This window comes from Sylvia atricapilla, chromosome 14 (genome assembly GCF_009819655.1).
Source record: "Sylvia atricapilla isolate bSylAtr1 chromosome 14, bSylAtr1.pri, whole genome shotgun sequence".
Classification (NCBI taxonomy): Eukaryota; Metazoa; Chordata; class Aves; order Passeriformes; family Sylviidae; genus Sylvia; species Sylvia atricapilla.
Window position 1 is genome coordinate 10,726,649 of NC_089153.1, and position 22,731 is coordinate 10,749,379.

Below are 22,731 nucleotides of genomic sequence, written 5' to 3' on the forward strand. Positions count from 1 at the left end.
TTGCTAAGCCTGGAAGGCAGTGAAGAATAATGTCATAAACATAGAGAATCCTGTCTGAGAGAAAACTGCTACAAGTATTTTTCTTTCCCTAAAATGCAGACCATGGAAGAAGGGGCACAGAAAAATATCCATCTGCAACTTTAGCCTTTGTTTGAAAATTTAGAGCTTCTTCAAATTGTCCAATGACATGGAAACCAAAACAACTGACAGATTTTTGAGAAAAATTGAAATATGCACTGCTATGTTTGGCAGGTTATTGATTTTAAGTCAAATTCAGCTAATTCAATAGTTTATACTTAATAAAACAAAGACAAGATACAATGAGAATTTTAACTAAATTATATAATTAGACCAAGTGGTTTTCAAGACTTGGATGAGGGACTCAGGGTCGTGGAACTTTCCAAACAATAAGGAAAAAAAAAAAAAAAAAAAGCCACCTAGAATGAAACTTGGACTATTTTGCTTTCTTTCTTTAGTTTTTCCTAAGATTTTTTTAAGGTCCTCAGTGAAGTTGCAGATGGCTCTGAAACAAAATGAGACCTATATCTTGACTTGGTTAATCTTACCACATGTATAGGAATATCTTGTTGTCTGCTGCTTCTGCTTTGTAAATTGTTTTATTTATCACTCCTCCCTAACAATACTGTGAGCTAAAGAGTGAAAATTACCTTCCCATTTGTCACCATCAGATACATTCTTCAGATCCAGATGTGGTACTTGGACACCCGGAGCCTCCTCGGGAACATTAACGCTGTCATCCCCCAACACCTCTGAATCCGTGTTTGCATTCAGATCACAACTCTTGCTACTTGAATCCTGAATTGAAAGAACAAACAATTTTATTATTACTTAACAGCTGGAAATCAGGTACTTAATCAGTTCCAGCACTTCTAGAAATTTTAAGGGGGGGAAAAAAAAAAAAAACCAAAAAAAAACCACCACCACTTTCCAAATCTGAGGAATTACAGAGACACACACCCAAACAGCAATTATTTACACTACAAAACATTTGATGATTACATAAGATGCATAATAAACTTGCTGTGCCATCCTAAGTTTCTGTGAAGTGACACGATGAGCTCTCTAACAGAGGTCTTGCAAGCCTTGCAGCACCAACCACCACAAGATGTTAAAGGCTGAATTTACTATGCTACTTCACATTTGTATTTCTTATAAGATGCTGTGTATCAGTATATAAATGAAAACTTTCTTACCAGAAATGCCTCTGAAGATACTCTATCATTGCCATCAAGCAATATACTATTTTCCCTAAAAAGAAGACACAGAGCTCATTATCATTTTAAATGCACATTATCATTTAAATGCACTGTAAGCACTATACACTCCTCTCATTTTTTTTTTACAAACCCCATGCAGTTTTAGCAGATAGGCAATGTATTTACCTAAGGCAATAATTAAAACTCTGGGGGATAAACGTTTTATTACTTTTTTTCCACTCTGTGATCTTCACCTTGAATTTCAAGGTGTAGCATGTAAACAACAACTAGACTTGAACAAAGCTGGAAATAAAAACAGCTCAGACCTTCATTCTCAACTGAGAGTAAATATGTTAAAACGCAACTGAATAAAACTGAAATTTCCATCAGTGCTGAAGTAAAGCTGCAAATTAACAAAGCTTTCTGGCGAGTCACTGTTGCTAACAAGAGCAATAAATGTGCCAAAATATATTAAAGAAAATAAGTTTTTATTCTTCTCTTTCTCTTGCCTAGATCATAGGGCTGTTCAGAAAGAAAGCTGTACCATCATATAGGTTTGTATGACTATAGAAAAACACAAACCTTTCACTATTATTTTCTCCATCAACATCTTCATCTTCATCACATGGTTTCAATAATATGTCTGCAGTCTGTTGGGGAAAAGTATGTTTAGAAAGATTTGGGAATGGCTCTCCCAACAGAAAACATTTCCATAATCATTTCTGACCATGAAACGCCCTCCAGAACTAAAATCTTCTTGTATGTGGGGATGGAAATCACGCTTTTAACCATGTGACATTTTTACAACTCAAGCAAGGCCAGTGATCAGGTGTTTTAATCACCAGAAGTCAGACAATGACTTTCCATCTTCAGATAAAGCATTTTGTATTATTTCTTCAATAAAAGTTGTACCTAAAATTGCCACTCATGACATGAAGTTTGAGGCGACTAAAATCATAGGAGTTTGTACATCCTAATCTCAAAAACAGTTGTGTCCAGCATATATGAAATGAAACAAGTCTGACAAACTTTTTAAAGGAGCTACTAATCCCTGTTACTAAATAAAACAGCAACAGAATTGGATGGGAATGAAGAACTGCTGTCAGTTCTATGACACCATCTCACAAAACAAATTCAGATGAATCCATGTCACCACTTTGTTCACTGAAAGTATTTATGCCAAAGCCTAGTACTCGATTTCTTCAGAAAAATGTCTTATTTGAGGGAATACAAGAAATTTGAAATATAAAATATGTCATTAAGTTTTAGACTTCAAGAATTCTCACAAAATTATCTTTACAGCGTTTGAATATAGTATCAAGTTACCAGGAGAGTGCAAACACACCAACAGGTGCCAGTTCTATGCTACAGACAACAACTGACACTCTTATCAGAAAAAGACACCATTCTTCCGCTGACATTATCGCAGTCCTCAAGTCAAATTCCAATTTGGGGAAACAATTTTTAATTACAGTGCATTTGTCATCCTCCAGAAGCTAATTTCCACCCTGGAGATGAGCTGTGTAAGTCTTGCATAGTCACGCTTACTGGAGTTGTGGAAACAGCTGATTCTGTTTTCCATTTCAGGCCCAAAGGAGAAATCACATGCAGGGCTTTCTTTTCCTACAACCCTACACGCCCCCCTCAAACTCCTGCCACACTGGAGAATCACCACATTTCCCTTTAGCCTCTCCCCAAAAGGTACAACTCTCCAATAACATTTGAAACATTGCATTAAGAGGATGATAAAAACTAACACTGAAAAAACCAAAACTTCACACCAAAATGTCACCTTGTCACTAACAGCAATGGCAGAAGTCTATCAAAAAGCAAAAAAAAAAGGCCAAGAATGACACCAAATATGATAAAAGATTATCAAAGTATTTCTATCATGCACTCCCAAGCACCATGTTCCCCTTCATATCCAACACCACGCTTTATGCATTTTGTGCTATACAATAACAATTATTTTTTTAGAACAAGTTTTGTCACTGAAGGATGAGTAAAGAATCAGAACAATGAATAAATTCCGTGAAATTTACAGAATGAGATTTCAAAACAATATGCTAGCTGAAACAACTGAAAAAATTGGCTTGCTAGGTGACTGAAGAGAGTCATTTGGATCCCCAAAAGCAACCAGAAGCCCAAGAGCAGAACACATCATAACAGTGAAAAGCACTATGGAAACATTTTGTTTTAATAAAAATACAGATACCAGATGACTCAGTTTCACTATTCTAAGGCATCCATTCCCATTTTTTCAAGTTCAAAGGCCCATTAAATTCTTCTAGTTAATTTAAGTCTACTAACAATAGGTTTGCTTATCTGATTATCTTTCAGGAAACCCTCAGGAAGATTTATGGACTCAGAAGCAAGAAGCTGAAAACCATTGCAGAAACCTCTCTACACATGTGTAACAAACCTCCACTCACAGAATTCACCATTTAGCTTTGTAACAACACAATTGTTAGCAAATAAATAAGGAACTACAGATTTGATATTTTTCACTAGAAGGGCTTATCTGACAGCTGCATATGTGCTGCCTGATACAGAGTGAAAGAATACTCTCTTCTCTTGCACTTTACTGTTATCCTTGATTTAATTTTTGTCAGCACATATTTTAAAGAATTCCATGATTGCATCAACTAGGGGAGAGAGAAAGATGTGCTGAAAAGAACAAGACATTTCTGCCTACCACAGAAGAAACTGGAAATAGAGAGGAAAGACTGTGATTAGCTACTGACAAAAACACACCTTCCTAGTACAAGCACAGCCAAGAAGCTGCGAAGTCTCAAGGTGACTGCTACCCTTTCCTGAGCCATTCCATCTGACTGTGAGCTATGCTGCAATCTCAGCTCTACAGCCTCTGCTCCTCAGGAAGCCTTGACTGAAACAGATGCTGTTCTAACTAGTGCTGTGCTGCCTCACACATCGACTTACCTCAGCAGAAGGAAGGGCTGGTACCTGTGAAAGAAGAGTGGGAAAATATCAGTCAGAGTCCAAACAAGTCACACCAAAATACACAAAAATTTCTCAGTGCACATGGCACAGCAAGGAAGACAACTGACTGCACAGAGCAAGAGCACCATGTAATGCTACATCAGAGCTCTTAGGAAAATTTGGATCTCTAGAGCACTAAAGTTGCAGCAACTTATGATTTGATATGCAGGAGACTCTTGCTCTCACCTCAATGGTTTCTTCTTCCTCAGTTACAGTATCATGTTTCATAGCTTCACTGTCTAAATCAGTGCAAACCAATACTTCAGAGCAGTCTCCTGTGTTTTCACTGCTACCAGTGTCATTATCTTCAATAACATCATTCCTAAAGATATAAACAGAAGGACTTTAGAAACCAGTTGTTATACCTTCAAAAGAAGAAAAGAAAAAAAAAAAAGAAACACTTGTTTCCCCCCTCCTTAAACACTATCAAACATCAGGATGTTTTTTGTTTGGGTTCTTTTAACAGAATTATTTTGATGTGTAGGCAAAAATTAATTATTTATGTGATGTCTTCTACATCCATACATGATGGACATACTAAAATGTATTTATTTGGTTTTTGTCTAAAGGGCCAGGTATACACCCCACACTTACCATACTAATCTAAGGAATTAAAACACAACAGCCAGAAGCAATGACATCCTGAAACTACAGTGACTCAATGACATTGCTGTGGCTACACTGCTCTCAGTACTGAAGTCAGTTGCTTTATAGCTACTGCCACTGTGTTCCCCTCCAGTGAGAAACCCCACTATTTCTAACAATTAATCTGCTGAGACTTCAACTTAAGGAATCTAACATTACAGCCAGGTTAAAACTAATTGACACCTTATTTGTATTCACATATATTCTTTATGTGCCACCACCCCATTACCACATGACTCTGTCACTCATCACAAGCCTTTGACTTCTTTGCTTTCCTTCTCCTCACTCAAAAAGAATTTCAAACCACATTAAGAAAGCTCCTTGTCTATCAGATATAGAGATGATAAACAGGATGGGTTGAAAATTAACATTTTAACTCTTCTTTTCTTAATTCCAGCCATTAAGTTAGTACTGAGAAATTGGCACTGGATGGCTGCTTTCTTCAGTTCCTAATTTAACTGTGTATTTGCCTTGTGCAGTCTGCTGCTTTAAAGAACCCAGCCGCTCCCTTGAAGAACGATATCATGTATCCTCTCTTCCAGTTAATCCACAGTGGAATGATGATCAGAAGCATTTGGAATAGTCCCTGTGCCAGAGGAGGATACTGGTTTCAAACCGGCAGTGATGGCACTTGGAGCCTCCCCCTCTGAGATCAGCCAACCTTTGCAGCACTTACACTGGGACTGAAGGAATTCAGCTGTGAGGCAATTACCCACTTACAAATTACTTCAAAGACATTGAATCTTTAGCACTAAAACTCAGATTTAATTGATCATCACCAGGAATGATTATTACTTTTATGATCCACTGCAAACTTTATTCCTGTCTTCTAAAGCCACTAAAGATTGAACAATTTAGAAAAAAGCATTTGAGTTGTTGAACACTTCATGAATTTCAGGCTCTGTTCACATATTCCAGCTTTGTGCAACAAAGAAATTTAGGTACTGAAATCTTAACAACACATTTTTGAAGTCTGGATATTAATCACGACTATTTTTATTGAAGTACCAAAATGTACCAACTTCCAAATGCTGCCATGGCAATCACTACACTCAGAATCTGGCCTGATTTACAAGAAAAATAAAATCTGATCAAATAAGGTTGGAATGCAAATCGACCCACAGTGGTCATTCTATCCAATTTTGGCTGTTTCATTGACACTGGCAGCCAGAGCAGTAGTAGCTGTGTTGACATGGAAAGACAGGGTTATAAAACTAAAAGAGAATCTACAATAGCTTTAGTATGTTAAAATTTTGTATCATTGGTGAGATAAGAATGAAAGCACTTGAGTAAATTCAAGTTCCTATGCTACTTGCACAGAATTCAGCAGTAAAGCAGACATACTGCATGGCATTTTTAGCTATGCTTTATAGCTAAAGATCAATTTAAAATATTTGCTTCAAGAGCTATTGATTACTGGCACTGATGGAAGTTGATTTGTTTTAAAATAGATAAAATTGAATTCAACAGCCAAAGTTGTAACAAAATTCTGAGTTGTGGTGGGGGATTTGGGTAGGTTTTTTTGAAAGAGTTAAGATACACAATCTTCCAGAATTCATTACAGATACAACAAAATCTTACTGGTTGTTAGATCCTTCCTCATCTCCACTGGGAGTTTTTGTTTCATTGTTACAGCCCAGTCGTTGTTGCTGTATATGTTTCAGATCGTTATCTAAGCTGCTCTGCAGGTCCAAAAGATGCTGTTCCACAGCTGCTCTGATTGTTCTTTCTAAAATGCTAAAAAGAAAAAAAGAGAGAAAAATCCTATTAAGAACTCTACTTGGCCACACCCTCTCCTGAACAGGGCTGTCATCTTAAAAGGCAAAAGCCAACAAATAGCAGAGACAATCAGCAAGTACCTGCTGAAGGACACAGGATATGCCCAAAATTTCATCTGGAAAAGAAAGTATTCTTTAAAAACAGACTATTCTGCTGAGCACCTCTCAGGCAGCTCACCCCCAACATACAAGAAGCCTCTAAAAATTCTCCTTTAAAATCTGAAACTATTTAATCCCATTTTAACTCTCAAGTTGTGCTTTTATTTTTCCTCCACATCTGTACAAAGAATTCCACTGAACTGTACTCAGTATCACTGGTGCTAAAATTACAATATGAATGCTATTATAAGATTAATAAAAAACTTATGATGTATCTAAGTGTAAAACCAAAGTTTTGGACTCTGGATGCAATCACACTCTGCTCTCATGCTCCTGCAATCAACAACACTGACAGGCATTTGGTATTTCCTGAATTAGTGTTAAATGCCAGCAGTGAAATCCTTCACCCTAAAGTATGTTCCTTCATAACTGTAATCAAACCTACTGCATTTTTTGAAAGGATACATAACATCTATGCATGTTCTAGAAAGAGCACAATTCAAGCACTTTATATTTTCATTATACTTACTCTGCAGAGGCTGGCAAGATACTTATGGGAGAGATATGAGCACTGCAATAAAGGAAAAAAAAGTTAATATAATGCAAAAACTTATCACACTAAATAAAAGTCTTGAAGTCAACAGAAAGCAACTGAAAAATATTTAAATATTGCATGTGATGCAGCTAAGAGAAGGATAATAAACACGTAAGGAACACCCTGCTTTGCAGTCCTTTATTATTTAAATGACAGAATCCAGAAGGAGCACCATCACAAGGCAGAAAGTAGAAGCAGCAATGCAGATTTCTGTCTCTCAAGAGCCAATATTTGTTGTGTTACAAAGCTCCAAGCTCTCAGATGTATGGTCTTTCCCATGGGAAATACTAATCATTCTGTAGTCAAACATTTCCTGACACCTTGCTTAAGAATGCAGATTTTAACCCTGCTGCCTAAAGCAAATTCCAAATTACTCTGCTTTCCTCCACAGGTTCTGCACACTGTTGCACAATTTTATTCTGCAACACTCAACAGATCTACACTCTCTGAGCACAGCTACAACATTTCAAGTAGAAGACAGATTTTGGGACAGGAGCCTCACTTTTGTAAAGCATCTGGGAATCTTCAGGCCAAGCCAGTTCAGCCTAGGATGTTAAACTATTTGAGGAGAGGCAGGAGGGTGGAATTGGACATGACTGACACAAGTCAGTTAATTCCTCTGTGTGTGGTCCCTCTACAATTTTTCATTAATAAGATTAAAATTTTGCTATAAACAGAATACTTTAAAACTTTAGACAAAGTGACAGTAAAGAATAAAAGATGAGAAACCTACTATAAACAGCCGTAAATTGCAATACACACACCTCACTCAGAAAAAAGTAAATATTCATTTCAGCTTAACTTGGAGGCAGGGAAGGAGATAAAAAAAGTCTTTTTCTTTCTCTTACAGATAACTAGGCTAAAAAAGCTGGAAAATATTTTATTCTACTCTTTACAACACTGTTGCCAAAGTTGATTTAAAATATTACTTTCATGAAGGCATAAGGTAAACCCTGAAATACAAGGGAGCTTGCCACCCCCCTTGAGAACTGAGCAAGTTATTACCTCTGTGAGATGTTCTATCAGTTTTGACTGCTATGAGCCTTGCTTGCACTAAAAATTGTCTCTCTGTTTACCCAAGAATAGTTTCAACACTAAAAGAATACCTTGGTTAGAACTTATGAAGTTTATTAGCAGTTCTGCCACCAGAGAGAAAAATCACCTCAAGCAGACTTTCTATTTTTCCTTCCTCCAAGTAGATGAAACACAAGCACAAGCAATGAAGGGCTTTCAATTAAACATAAGCTGATAAAGAAAGTGGTTTAAAATATTTATTTAAAAATAACTACACCAGTTTGCCTTAGATACCTTGTAGTGGGCCAAGAGCAGAGTGCATAGCATTTAAACTCCATATGGCACAAGTGAACGAGCAGGTGCTCATAGATGCTTTTAATTTCTTTTCTTCCCTTTTTTTTAAAAATGGAAACTAGCTAACAAATCAAGTCCATCTTATGATTTGTGCGTGTGTTTGCCTGGTGAAAAGCCAAAGCTGATACATTCCAAATGCACTGACAGAACAGACAGCACTCTACTATTTCAAAACTGACATAGCTTTGGGAAATTAAAACACCTGACATAGAAGCCAGATCTGGTAGCCACTGATTTCAAAGCTGCAGATCAAATAACTGAGGGGGAACACGCTGACATTTTGTGTTTTTCTTACAAACAAAAAAATGGCTGGAGGTAGTTTACAGTTTAGGATATTCACATTTTGTTTGTATTTCCATGCACAGAAGTTCAGCATAGCCCTACCACCTCTACAAAGTCGATTTCCTGATAAACATACTTTAGATTTACAATACTTGAAATAAAAAATTAAAATATGGAGCTACAAGTTTAGCTTCATGAACAAGGTAAGAGAAAAGAAGCATGATCTTGGGGAAAAAACCCAGTAACATTTCAAAATATGAAAAATGTAGTTTTAATTATCCATCTCAGTAAGTTCTACAAAAGTTTTATTATAAAAGGTATGCTTGTATTCTTAAGGTATAAATACACAATTCTGTAGATTGAAATCGATTTACTATTAAAATAGCCACTCCTTGGACAAACTGGGAGAAGAAAAATGAGGCAATTAGAGCACAGAACACTGCAACACCCTAATTGCAAAAGAGAGCAAGAAAAAATCAGTCAAGGGCATAAGTACAAACACTATTTATAGGAAATTGTGATGACTTGAAATCCTTTTATTCTACCACTTGAGACAATGAGGAAATGTGTCAAGAATAGGGAGACTCAAACTCATCTCCAAAGAATCCAGATTATTTCAGACATGGTTCAGAACAAAATTTTCCATCCTAGTGTGTAACCTTCAGCCCCCAGCACAGGACAGTTCTCCAGTGCTTTTACTCAACACCTTTGGGAGCATTAGAGGTACTCAGCAAAAGCTGTGCATAAATCAGCAGTATTACAAAGCCTAAAGAATCCTCTTACTCCATGAAGAATATCTTACATCTATTCAATGAATCACTTCAGCAATTAAGCACTTTCTGAAACAAATGTGACAGTCTTAGGTGAAAACCACTAGAACTTCTGAGCTCACCCACCACAGTTCAAGAATACTTTTTAAAAGCTGTAATTTATAATGCCAGACAGAGCCTTAACGCAGCATGACACAGCAAGACACAGAAAGGTAAACATCTTTGTTTCATAATGCCAACTCCCTCCTGAGAACCCCTTCAGCACTGGCTCCCTATCCAGAAAAGGTCCCGGTAAAAATATATCTTGAGTAGAAAAATACATTAACTGGAGATAAAACATGCCCAAGTTCTCCTTGGTAATCTCCTAACTATACACAGATTCTTATTTCTCATTAAATTAATCAGTTGTGATATTATTTCATTTTGTATCTCCAAACCACATTTAATTTCACATTAATTTTAAAGTTAAAGCCTTAACTTGCGATCACATCAAAACGACATTTTCTTTCCATATATTTACCTGTGCAGCAGAACTTTGCAGGCCATCCTGATTATTTTTGCTATCCCAAAAGAGCACTTCATGTAAAAATGCTTCATTTGGAAGGCAGCAAAACGTGCTGTGGGCTGCTGGCTGTGCATGCTGCTGGCTGTGCTCCGGGGGCTGCCTGTGAGCGGCACCTCTGGAGTGCTGCACTAAACCCTGCAGTCTAAATAGAAATCGACTGCAACATGAGGTCACTCCTGACAATAAGCTGCCCAATCAACACTTGAAAGCTCTCCTAACGTGTTGTTTACAGATCTTCCAGGATGGAAGGAGGAAAAAGTGTTCAGATGCTAAAAACCAGCAGTACATTAAAATATAAATGTGTTTTCTAGCAATTTAGGCAGCTCTTCTATTCAGTCAGCTATACCATGCATTTTGTCTCCCCTGGCAGGGGTTAATATTATCACTTCTCTCTGATTAGAGCTAATTAAATCACAAAAGGGTTAACAAAAATATCACAGAAGCAGTGAGGATGTTGCCCTTGTCACTGCATTTAGCAGAAACAAACCAAACTGTTTATACAACTTACTGCCTGTCGTATCTCGTATTTTTACACATATAATTTTGAAAACTCCAAAACCAAAGAGTTTTTATATTAAGCTTCTGACTGACAACATTTGAGATGAACTGCCCAATTAAAGCAAATACTGCTTGGCAAGGCTCAGAGATGAAAAATTTGGAATAATGACACAGAAGGATTCTAAAGTACTTATTTCAACAGCATGTCTTAAAATTCAGCTGCAATGCTGAGTCAGTAATTCTTTACTCCAAAAGTCAGGACAGCAGAAAGAGCTGTGGGGAAGAGACTTCTGCTAAAGGAGAAAAGTTTCCTTTGGTGCTCAATGCCAACCTGTGAGCAACAAATGCTCCCTGCTGGGTAATGGGCTCAAAGATCACTCCATAGGTCCATTAGAAATACCATTTTCAAGCAGTCACTAAACCAAAGTGCATTAATGATTATCCACATTCTCACAAGACCTCTAACTCAAAGTCAAATTAACACCACGCAGAAAGGTCAGAGATTTCAGCAAGAACAAACAGAATGAGTAGAGAAAAAAGGCAGTAAGCAAAATCAGAAGCAACTTATAGTCCAAATAACAAGAAGGAAGGTAAGATGCCTCATTGTTTATCTTGATTTGTACAATCTCTTTTAGTAGTCTTCATAGAGAGACCAAAATACAGATATTTGCTTCCCAAAATCTGACAACAGCAAAAAGGCAACAAAACCCCAGCTTAAAGTACTGCAATAATCATGTTTAAGATCTACTTCTCCTCCTCCTTCCTGTATAAGCTGCCACAAGCTCTACATCAGGACAAAGATAAATAATCCAAATAAACCTGCATTAACATTTCCTTTCTTAATTTTTTTTATTTTTTTTTTTTTTTACATCAAGGAACTAACACCAAAAAAAGGCCACTAAATGCATACATAAAAGCCATTAGGTTTGAGGAAATATTTACAGTACTTATAGTGGTTGAAAGTTTTATAAAGACCACTTCTCCATTCACTTTATTTCTTCTTAAATGCTTCCTGCAGTTGTTCTGGTTTTATAGTCAAACTTCTGATTCTTCTGAAGGACTCCTCTTTATCCTTCCCCACAAATTTTGTAAAATGCCAACCATAATTAATGCCTATTCATTTTTAATTAACCTTAAACATTAAGTAAAAATGCTTTTCTCTTCAGGCTATCCAATTTAAACTCTCAAACATGTTGAGTTTGTCACTACTGCTGTGTTTACACATTCCAGAAGCAACCTAATACCTGCGAATAGTTACATTTTTAAAAAATTTAATTCAAACCAAAAAAAAGCTTTATTAATGATAAAGATAATTACTGATTAAAATATAATTTCAATTACAAAACAGAATCACGATTCTGTCATTATTTGATATTTTACAGCTTCTTGCCATGAAGCAGAATGAAGTATGCAGCCAGCAGCTGCAGAGATTCAGCTTTTAAACCAAAAACCCATATTCTTGAAACTATCCATTCTTAGGCAGTAACTTACTTGTGATTTTCCCTGCATTTCTTCTGCTTTTAGTCACATTCTTATTTTAGATTCCTCCTCACTCCTCCCTACAAGTTCTTACATGCAATGCCCATACCAAACACATGTTGTAGAGGGGAAGAGGTAAAATGCACCATCTGTAGAACGTAAACTCTAAGGACAAGTAAAGCAGACTTAAAAATAAAACCTTGCATACTACAAACAAGTAAAATATAAATCTGTGTATTACAAGCAAACACCAATAAGCTCTCAAATGAAAGTATGATTTTATGTTTACACATTCTTTTATGAGAATTGCTCTTAAAAGCTGGGTGACCCACCAACATTCCTGCCTACATCACATTTTGCAATTTCCAAACCTGCCCAGAGCTCTCCAGCACCACGGGACAAGAAACAGCCCCAGGATTTCCCCTTGGAAGGATGGTACAGCACAGGTTTGGATCTACCAGTATGCAGATACTTCCTATTTCTGCTGTAGAATTTTCGGTTTAAATACCACTTCACAGTTTCACTAAAATATGCCCTTTCTACCTCTCCCTGCATAAATCCCCATACTTCATCTGATCTGAATTCTACAGCCATTCCTCTGCTGATTTGGAAACAGTTATTTTACCCCATATTTTACTATTTCAAGAACTGCATCTACTTTCAAAGCTGCTGATTGTAGATACCAACATTTTTCTCCGAAGTCTGGCAGTTTCTCTTTCTGACAGAACACATTACAATCCTAACTTCAAATCCAAATGGCAAGGCAGAAGCAAGTTACCTTGTTGATGCTGTAACATTCCTGGAATCTGGGAGACTCCCTGTCATATCTAGATGCACCACAGCTGGCCTTTCAGCAGGTTTCTCTGTGCTGTCTTCTGGAAGTTCTTCTGACTGCTCAAGCTTTACATCTTCCTCTTCTTCCAAGAGATCATTGATCTAAAAAACATTTAAACAAAGTTAATGGATTGAAAAGTTCCTTTCAAGAGGTCCAGAGAATTAAAAGAGCATGAAAGGTATGAAAGTAATGTGAAGAACACTCTTCAATTTTGGGAAAAAACAGACACACTAGACTTGGTTTTATGTAAAACTGTAAATTCCACACCATTAAAAAGTTGCTCTTGAACACGGGACAAAAATCAAAAAGCACCTCTGATGCCATAAATGAACACAAGCAGAATGAAGAAAGGATAAAATCCCATTCACAGTGAAATAATGAACCTTTCTTCTTCTATATCTGAAACAGATAATTCTCCTCTATTCCACAGGTAGCCTTATTCATGTATCAGAAGCGTTTTCAAACCCTCCTGGGAAGGCAATACAGAAGTCTATGAACCCAAACTTCAAAGCTCGGAATGAACACTTACAAAGTTTCTGTGCTCGTCTATTTTTGTTTCTTTGTTTCCAAACACAGATGTTTTTACTGAAGCAGTAAAATATTGCCAATTTAAAATCCAAACCAATATAGCCAAGTGGCAACTCAAGACAGCAAACTTCACTTTTTTAGAAAGCAACTATGTCTAAAACATGAAAAGGTAAAGAGGAAAAACTGATTCTCTTAGACACCCAAGGTACCTCTGTGACTGATTACTGATCTCCCGATCTTGCAAACCCAAAAATTAGAGCAGCAGCCTCAAGAAAATATGCTTTATGGTATCTGTCACCAGTGTAAAACAAAAGCACTAAATTAAAAATTGAAACTTCAGAAGTTTAAGATTACACAGAAGACAAGAAAGGAGATATTTGTTCATTTTTAAAAGGGGTGTGGCGTATTATATGTCACTACATTCCAGGCCAGAAATGTATTTATCCCTGATTTTCCTCTGTAATTGCAAGAGGATGTGCCAGTGAGGCAAAGGCAAGCCCACCCACACACTGAGGCAGCTGCCACCAGGGCTGTGCCCTGCGGGGACAGCAGCCCTTCTGTCCCCACCGCACCAGCCCGACAGAAGTGCACTGTTGACATCTGGTGGAGACACCACGAAATAAAGGGACACCCCATCAGCCCTCCAACTAAGGGAAAAAACAAACAAAACCACACACCAAACAGATTTTGTGCTTAGGAAACCCTTTTGCTGAAACATATAATGAGGCACAGCCAAGCCCATAATTTCAAGCATGAGAGCCCAGAGCAGCTCTGGTTTACAGAGCAGCTATCCCAGCTCAGTGGGAGCCCCCAGCTCAGGGGTCACAGGCTCAGCAGCTCCCTGCACGCAGCAGGGCTGTGGCAGCTCTCAGTGCCAGACATTCCTGCATGGAGCTCTGCAGAGCAGAACCTGCTGCCCACGCCTGGCACACCAGGCCAACATCTACTGCAGGGAAGAGGAAGCAGCCAAGTGCCCCAGTACTTGCCTTACCTGTCTTGCTAGAAGAGGGGTTTGTGAGATATGCTTTAAAATTCAGTACTCTTTGTTACCTACCTTAGCAACTGCTTATAATTTATCCTTTTTCCTCTTTACAGAAAATACATCATTTTCAAGTCTTAGAATCAGAAACATCATTCAAAAACTTTGGCACAGGAAAGCACCACTGATAACATCATCCAGAGGAGTGCAAGACCCTGCATGTTCCTGTAAGACACACCTAGAAATACTCTTGACCAAGACCAACAACACAGTCGCTCTTCCTTTGATCAAATAACAGTTCTTCATTCCTAAATTGGTAATTAGAAAGCTGTTTATAACTGTGTCTGTGTTGGGCAGGATATCACTGTTGGTTTATTTTCTAGGTATTTTTCAATATAGGACAGCTATACTTACTAGAAAAGCAAGAACTTCACAAGCATTAAGGAAGAAGTTTCTTGCAAACTGACAAAACCTAAGTCATACTAAAGAAACTGTATTTCAAAAAATCTTTCCAAAACATAAATGTGTATGACAGTTAAGCGGTAACATATAACCATTCAAAATATTCTTACCTGCTCAGTTATTGAGCTTAAATCATTAGTGGATGAAAAATCTTCCTCTTCATTCTCAAAAAACTCATAGTAGTTCTCCAGAAGTCCCGCCATTATTCTGCTAACTATTTCTTGTTCTTTCAGATCCTCCACATCTGTGTAAATGCTGAAGATTTCAACACTGTTTTAGTTTAAAAATCTAAATGCAACATTTCCCCAAAGCACACCTCTGCATGTCTTCTATGACTAAGTGCTACACTTCACACCATTATCCCCCCACCCATTCCAAACACACAAAACTTTAAGCATGCCTTCACAACACTGCCTTATAAAGCTTTATACTATTTCAGATTTAAAAATGATGGATTAGCAGCTACTTAGTCAAATAACTTTTCATAAGGAATATTTAGAAGTCAAATATTTTCCTGTGGAGAGGAAACAACAGTAAAAGCTGGTACTTTACCAGCCTTCTCCTGGAACTGTTTACTTGCTAAAAATAGTAGCCTTACAGACTATCACTAAAATATCTGAATCTCAGAATAAATACAGTAATACAACAATCAAAACAGTGGTTTCTGATGCCACAGCTCAGAGTCAAGCTGCTGTTTATATCTTAGCAAAAATTGTAAAACCCAACTGGGGTGAAAGAGTGTGTGGGAACAGAAAAAGATTCTGCCTCAGACATATTGTGCACTTTGTTTCTGTTGTTCACCGACCAGGAATGACTTTGAACTACACAAAGACACTCAAATTCCCACAGAAACAGTGAATGAATTTTTATAATTAACTTACTGAAAAACATCCGGGCCAAAGACTGCAGCTAAAGAACTTGCTGACCAAATTTCTTCATGATGCGATGCTACGTTAGCTAAAAATTTACACAGAAACTTTAACAAACTGTAATTAACAGGGGGAAGCTGCTGCAAGAGGAACCTCAACTTTCTTCCAAATTCATCTTCATTATTATAATCTGAAAAGTTAATAAAAATATTTTAGACACAAAGAAGGTATCTTCTTATATTTGATAGTGATTAGCTTTTTGCCTCTGACAATTCCTTATTTCTGAAAGCACAACTAATTTAGTCAAACTACAACCTAAAATGTGAAAACTGACTTGCATTTGTTCAGCACTATCCACCACATTCTCTTCTGCACGTTTTCCCCAATTAATGCCCACACAAATTCCTGATTTCAGAGGGCAAACTCTGTATGTTTTTGTTTTACCACTGTTACATACCAATTGCTTCACAGAAGAGCTCTAGAGACAACAACAGCTCCAGATAATGAGTCTACTTCCATCTAGTTAAATTCTTCTGGCAGACAAGATACTTTGACACCTTTTCCTTTACAGGCATGCTATTCTCACCACTTTATCTGCTTTTATAATACTTAACTGATAAATCCAAGCTATCTCAATGTAATCATTATCACACTGCTTAGCTTGAAGCTTGCTGATTCAATTTCAGATCTGAGAAAGGGTCACCATAAAACCTCCTCATTCTCACCCCATTTAACTATACTCTTCATCAAAATATGTACCCATAAATCTTATTTGTTACCTCATCAGCCTAACAGGCAGCAAGGTTCAAAGCGTTTACAGCTGTTTGTACCTAACTGAGAAATTCCATATATAGGAAATGTCAAGAAAGCAAAATGAAAGAAAAATTTATACAAAGAGGCCTCCCCTTCTTTTTCAGACACTTGAAACTCTTGTAAGATCAGTTAGAGGGAAAAGCACATTTGAAGATGATGAGCCATCCCTGTCTCTCTAGATGAGGGAGCAGAGACATCCCAGTCCTTAATATCAAAGCAAAGAGTGAGTAAATCCCCTGTGGAGCATGTACAGGAACAGCAAGCAGGAACTGCAGGATTTCATCTGCTCAGACACAGTCAACACCTACAGCAGCTGAATACAGGCAACTGAGCACAGAAAATGGTTGTCTCAACACATAACACATTAAAATTAACATTTCATTGACAGTTCTTACTCTAGAAATGCACTTTAGAAACAGAATAGAAAAAAAAAATACTTTAAGAAGTACTTTAACAATGTAGCCTTTTAAAAAGAAAGGGAGCACAGCGAGGTGATAATCAGACCACTCTGAACATACTTATCTCCATGTTTTGTCTAACCAATCCATCCTGAAATTTAAGTTCTAAACAACTAGAGGCCCAAAGGCAGAATATTTTTACCTCTAACTGAAGTCCTCTGGCACTAAAGCAGGAATACACCCTCGCTGGGCTCCTCAATTACCCAAATCATCTGTCTTTGAGGAACCACCTGCCTGCAATGAGCTCCTAATGGTGCACACAGGTCACACCTTGCTGTATAATGAAGTTAATCTGAGGACTGATTTAATCTGAGCCTGACTTATGATATGGAAGGACTGCTGAAGAGGGAGAAAACCAGAACAACATTTGGGTCAACAATTACTACCACCTTCTGCATTTCTTTAAGCAATTCCTCTGCCTCAAATGCAGCTGATGATGTAATTCTGAAAACTAACTGAGATACCTCTATCAGACAGGCAAAACCCAATTAGAGAAAATCAAAAGTCTCATTTTAGCATCTGAAAACACTGTTTAAGGGTTTATGTTGTTTGATTTCCTTGTTACAGATAACTTCTCATTTTTCTGAAATAACTTTTACACTTTAAAAAAGACAGTAAAGAATAAGCTGCAAGTTTAAGTGAAGTTTCTCTATATATTTAACAAAAGGGAACTGAACAGGGACTTGCATGCTAAAAATAATCCATATGTAAACCCATATGTATACCTCAATCCCATCTCCAGTCCTGACAGAGAACACCGCAACCAAAGTGCACAGCAATATTACCACTATTATTATACAGAGAACCAAAGACACCTTAGTGCCACTACAAATCTCAAGTCAATACTGGGTTTTACTCTTAAAATCATAAAATATTATTACCTTGAGAAAGTTGCATCAAATGTATGTGCAAACTGCCTGGAATAACCGGCTCTGGAAGTTCTTGAAGAAAAAATCTAAGAAGGCTGATAGCTGAGGGTACATCTGCTTCTTTAACCAGGTCCACATCTTCTCCATTATCATATCGTTGCCGGAGCCACTCCACTGTCTCAGCATTCCCATTGACTTGGAAAAGTCCTTCTTGTTCCAGACCCCCTAAGTCAGAAAATAAATTGCAGAAATAAACTTTTAGCTGCAGTATGGACAAACATATTGGAAAAACTACTGATAATCAGATATGCACCATTCCCATTCTGAAACTGAAACATTTTCTGGACAACAGTTTTGCACGACTTCCAGCAGTTCTCTTCCCAACACACACACCCTTGTGCCCAGTGACAATAAAATAACAAGGGAAATGCCAGCAGTACCTAAACCACAGCATTTCCTCTGAGGTGCCCTGCAGAGCTGACTACATTACTGCTGGCTAGAAAACAAGTGATACACAGAGGGAGCAAAGAAAGAAAGTACCCAAAACAACCAAATCACATCCAGTTCAATACTTAACTTCAGAAAACAAGTACTCCTCAGACCCCACAATCTGTTCTGTAAGAATAACAGTGAAATATATTATTTGAAATACAGCAAGGTGATACATACCATGTTCCTCAATATAGTCCACGACATGGCGGACTATGAATGGAACCTCATTGTCTGGTTGCCCTTCTTGCTGCAGCTCATCAAGTGGAATTCCAAATATTTTGTTAGCAAGAACAGAGTTGCAGTTACTCAAGGAAGGGGAGGAGCTCTTCCTCATATCTTTTTGCAGCCAAAAATCAAAGCTGTCTTTTCTGTCAATAGGAGAAATTAAAACAAAAACCCCCACTTCAATGTATGTTTTTGAAAGCATTGATCTGTAAACAAAGTGTTTTAATTACCTAATGCAAATACTCTCTAGTCTGTCTCCATCCATTCACTGCTTTAATGGGCAGTCCTCTAATGATTCCAAACAGAGCTAACTCAATAAAGGACTATCTATCCCTCAACACAGGACTGAGAAGAACATATATTGCAGCAAGGAAAATGCAGAAAATTCTAGTTACCACATTTTTAATGAAGTTTTGGTAGATTCTTCAGTACTTCTTCTGATGGTATTTAGCAGTCAGGATTTCAAAACTCAATACAAAAGCCTCTTAACAGGAAAAGAAACCAGTGCATCACACCAAACCAAAACCCTAGGTTTCAATTATATGAAATTATTAAGTATTTTCTGATACACAACTGTACTGTAATAATTTTAAAATATATTTGGCATTTTCTGGTCTACATAATAAAGCTTTCAACACCTGCATCAAATTAAAATTTTTACTGAATAGAAAACCCCTAAAGCTAGTTTCTAGAAGCTCAGTGATACCATTCTATCATGCAGAAGCTCGAGCTTCACTTACAAGTCTTTGCTTGATAAAGGATCTAGATAGATAACAAAAGGGCAGTGTAAGTCACTCAGCCAAGCTGATACCCTGTCAAAACCAAAATATTTCTTCTAGCAAAGAAAAAACTGTCCTTTCAAAATAAATAATAAAAAGAAAAGAAAACATACTTGCTAAATGCAAGCAGTCACTTTCACTGAAGCTGGCACACAGAACACAAAGTATATGCTGTTAGACAAAGCACTGCAACCAAACTAAAATTCTCTTTTTACTAAGAGGTAAATCCTAATAGATCAGACATTCTGAAATCTACACTTGCTCTTTTTTTTCCTTTTTTCCCAGTAAAACAATGTAAGACACCCACCTCAGAGTACTTAAACAGCCGAGTTTGAAAAACGCTTTCTGCGCCAGCTGCCCTCACTGACCAAGCATTCTTTTGTCATTTATGGTTGTTTAAGATTATGGCAAAAGATCAGCCTGTAGTTCCTCATTGAAGAATAGCAGAACTCGATCAGTACTTCAGCAGTTAATCTGCAAATAAAGAAAATATTATTAGATCATAAAGTTTTCAACAGCGTTAAACTCAGTGAGGAATCCAAACATCACGTTAGAGGAATTCTTGTCAAATCATCAGTTTCTTGTTCTGAACAAGAAAGCATAAAGATCACATCAGCACAGCTTATAAGAGAGCCCCCAAAACACCAAATCCCTCTTTTCACTTACGAGTTAACCAAATCTGAAGTGAAAGTTAGCATGGGACATCTAAGTCTTCACAATTATGAAATAATTTGCAGACTCAATCCAAAAGAATCCAAACAATCAAGGAGGGCTAAGTAGGTTATACAGGGTGTTTTAAAGTATCTACCATACTAAAATATTTAATGGCTATGAAATTTTTAGAAGGATCTCAGGCACTGGTCTAATACAACATGGTTAAACAGCAAGACCAAAACCAAAATCCTAACTAAGGAACATTTAGAGTATACCAGTTTTCAGTGGTACTGATCATCTTCTCTAGGAAGTCGACTACGTGTCCTAACTGCCAGTTCAAAGTCCAACTGATCATCAGGTCTGGATACAGGAAGCAACTTCCTCAAGTCACATTCCATAGAACCACCCACATTTTTCCCACCTTTTATTTAGAATCCAGATTATCTAGACATTTTTCATGTTCTCCACTTTCAAAATAGCTAGAAATCACAGTAAATGGCCTTTATGATTTTCTGTAGTATTAAAAATTTAAATTGCAGCTTCATGGCACAGTGGAGCCAATGTAATGCCCAGAATCAGTCAAAGGGTCACCTCAGCCCCTTGATCTCCCCCATCACTGATCTAAATAAATTCAAGTTACTGTGACTGGGCAAAACAAGCTTGTGACATACACATAATCACAACACTCATCACCAAAACTGGACAACAAAGAGGCTTTCCCCAGCTTCAAAGTATATTCACTGAAACCTTTTGTTTCATAACTGGAGATTGATATGACAGACTGGAGACAAGTACCTTCTCTCCCTTTGTTCTCCCACACAAGCTCCTGCTTCTGTTCCACATCAGGACAAATAAACTTTATCTTTGCTTGCAAATTCCTGACAACCAAGCCCTCTGGTTTCAGTACCAAAATGCCAGATCATTCATTAGCCTATCACAACAGGAGCCCAGAGTACTCTCAGTAGCTTGACTAAAGCAGTTTTCCTGCTCCCAGCCCTCCCCAAACTGCATCCATGTGCTAAGGGAGTTGGTCATAAGCTCTACATAAGACTGCTTCCACCTCCTCAGCATTTTCTTGCATTGAGACCTAGAGGAAAAAACATTTCAGGCTTAAAAGTGTTTAAATTGTCTCTGTCTATTGCCTTGTATTACACACAAACTGTAAATCTGTTACATCTCACACAAGTGAATCCTGGTCTGAGATCAGGACTCCAGGTGAGCTGACAACAGAAAATGAAGGGTTCTAGTCAATGGGTTTTGCTTTTTTTAACACCATCATATTCAAATCTGTTATTGTAAATTCTTGGTTACTAACAGATGCTACCAGATTCCACCGGTGAAGCAGCTGCAATTCAAGACCCCCCCTGTAATTCATGGACAGCCATTTTCTTATTTTATTTTGTTTTGGTATTTTAAATGAAAGTCAACATAATCTTTGCATGCAAGTAGATTTCAATCAATCCAAATACACCAAGCCGATTTTAAAATATGAAGTTGCACACAGTTTGTTTTCTCCAGAACACCTCACACTGGCCAGCTGCGGGGTTAAGGGCGGCTGGGAGAAAACCTTTGATGGATCTGCCACAATGCTTCAGGCTGACCTGCTAAAACCAACAAACAAACCTTCAAAACAAACATCACCTAATAAAAAGACTAAATTAGAAGTAACCACTTTAAAACTCGGCACCAAATGAACAATCTTGCAGCCCAGCTTTCTCAGCAGAGGCAACTTCGTGCTCAGTTCAGTGACATGAAAGCTCAGCGACTTCTGCCAGGTGCAGCAGATGAACAGGCTGCCTGAATATTAATTTCATTCAGGAGGCATGAAAAAAAGAAAGTATTACAGATTTCTATTTTAACTGGCTTAGCAACGTAACAATGCAGTTGAAACAGCCTGGTTGTCTCATTTTTAGAGCAAAACCGGATTTACACCCCAGGTTTATACTTTGAAGAAAGCTTTATATGGCTTATTATCACCGAGAAAAATTAGTGAAAGCCTCATTTTCACCCTCTCAGATACACACACTTTTACACACATTTCAGTATATCATTATAGGCAACAATCTACTTTCAGAGCATTTCAGTCTTTTCCCTTTTACTTCAGGCTTTGGCATCTTCACACGCTGTGATACGATTAATCCAACACCAAATCTAGAAAGAGCTAGAAACTCTTGAAGTTATTCAAATTCCAGCAAGTTTTATTTCCTGCTATTTCCAACATTGTAAAAAACTGTTAATAATTAAACATTTTATCTCCACTTTTTATATGGATCAGAAGATTTCCACCTTGCCCTCCCTTGACTCAGGAAGTACAGCACTTCACTGCAGACACATATGAAAACTAGGACAGGATATGGAACCTTCAGGATTATTTCCAGAGTCTTTTACAAATACTAAGCAATGCTATGGAGTTTATTAATACTTTTTTTGCCCTGATCAAATAACTCAGTAAACAGGAGCTAACCTACTCAG

General features: G+C 37.5%; 1 protein-coding gene across 8 annotated transcripts in view; it reads right to left on the bottom strand.

Annotated features, from left to right (window-relative positions):
• FAM13B (family with sequence similarity 13 member B) overlaps window positions 1–22,731 on the bottom strand; it is a 44,346-nt gene that overhangs the window by 13,641 nt on the left and 7,974 nt on the right. For 7 of the 8 annotated variants that reach the window (XM_066329074.1, XM_066329071.1, XM_066329075.1 and 4 more), the window contains exons 2-14: window positions 19,913–20,079; window positions 18,779–18,969; window positions 18,122–18,334; window positions 15,982–16,159; window positions 15,211–15,355; window positions 13,075–13,232; window positions 7,269–7,310; window positions 6,444–6,599; window positions 4,404–4,539; window positions 4,158–4,181; window positions 1,800–1,867; window positions 1,215–1,269; window positions 669–816 (exon numbers count right to left, since the gene is read on the bottom strand). In XM_066329074.1, coding sequence (XP_066185171.1) covers window positions 669–816; window positions 1,215–1,269; window positions 1,800–1,867; window positions 4,158–4,181; window positions 4,404–4,539; window positions 6,444–6,599; window positions 7,269–7,310; window positions 13,075–13,232; window positions 15,211–15,355; window positions 15,982–16,159; window positions 18,122–18,334; window positions 18,779–18,935 — 1,480 coding nt within the window. In that variant the 5' untranslated portion in view covers window positions 18,936–18,969; window positions 19,913–20,079. Of the gene's footprint in view, window positions 1–668; window positions 817–1,214; window positions 1,270–1,799; window positions 1,868–4,157; window positions 4,182–4,403; window positions 4,540–6,443; window positions 6,600–7,268; window positions 7,311–13,074; window positions 13,233–15,210; window positions 15,356–15,981; window positions 16,160–17,382; window positions 17,440–18,121; window positions 18,335–18,778; window positions 18,970–19,912; window positions 20,080–22,731 lie in introns of those variants that run through there. The other variant, XM_066329077.1, reaches the window with a different exon arrangement.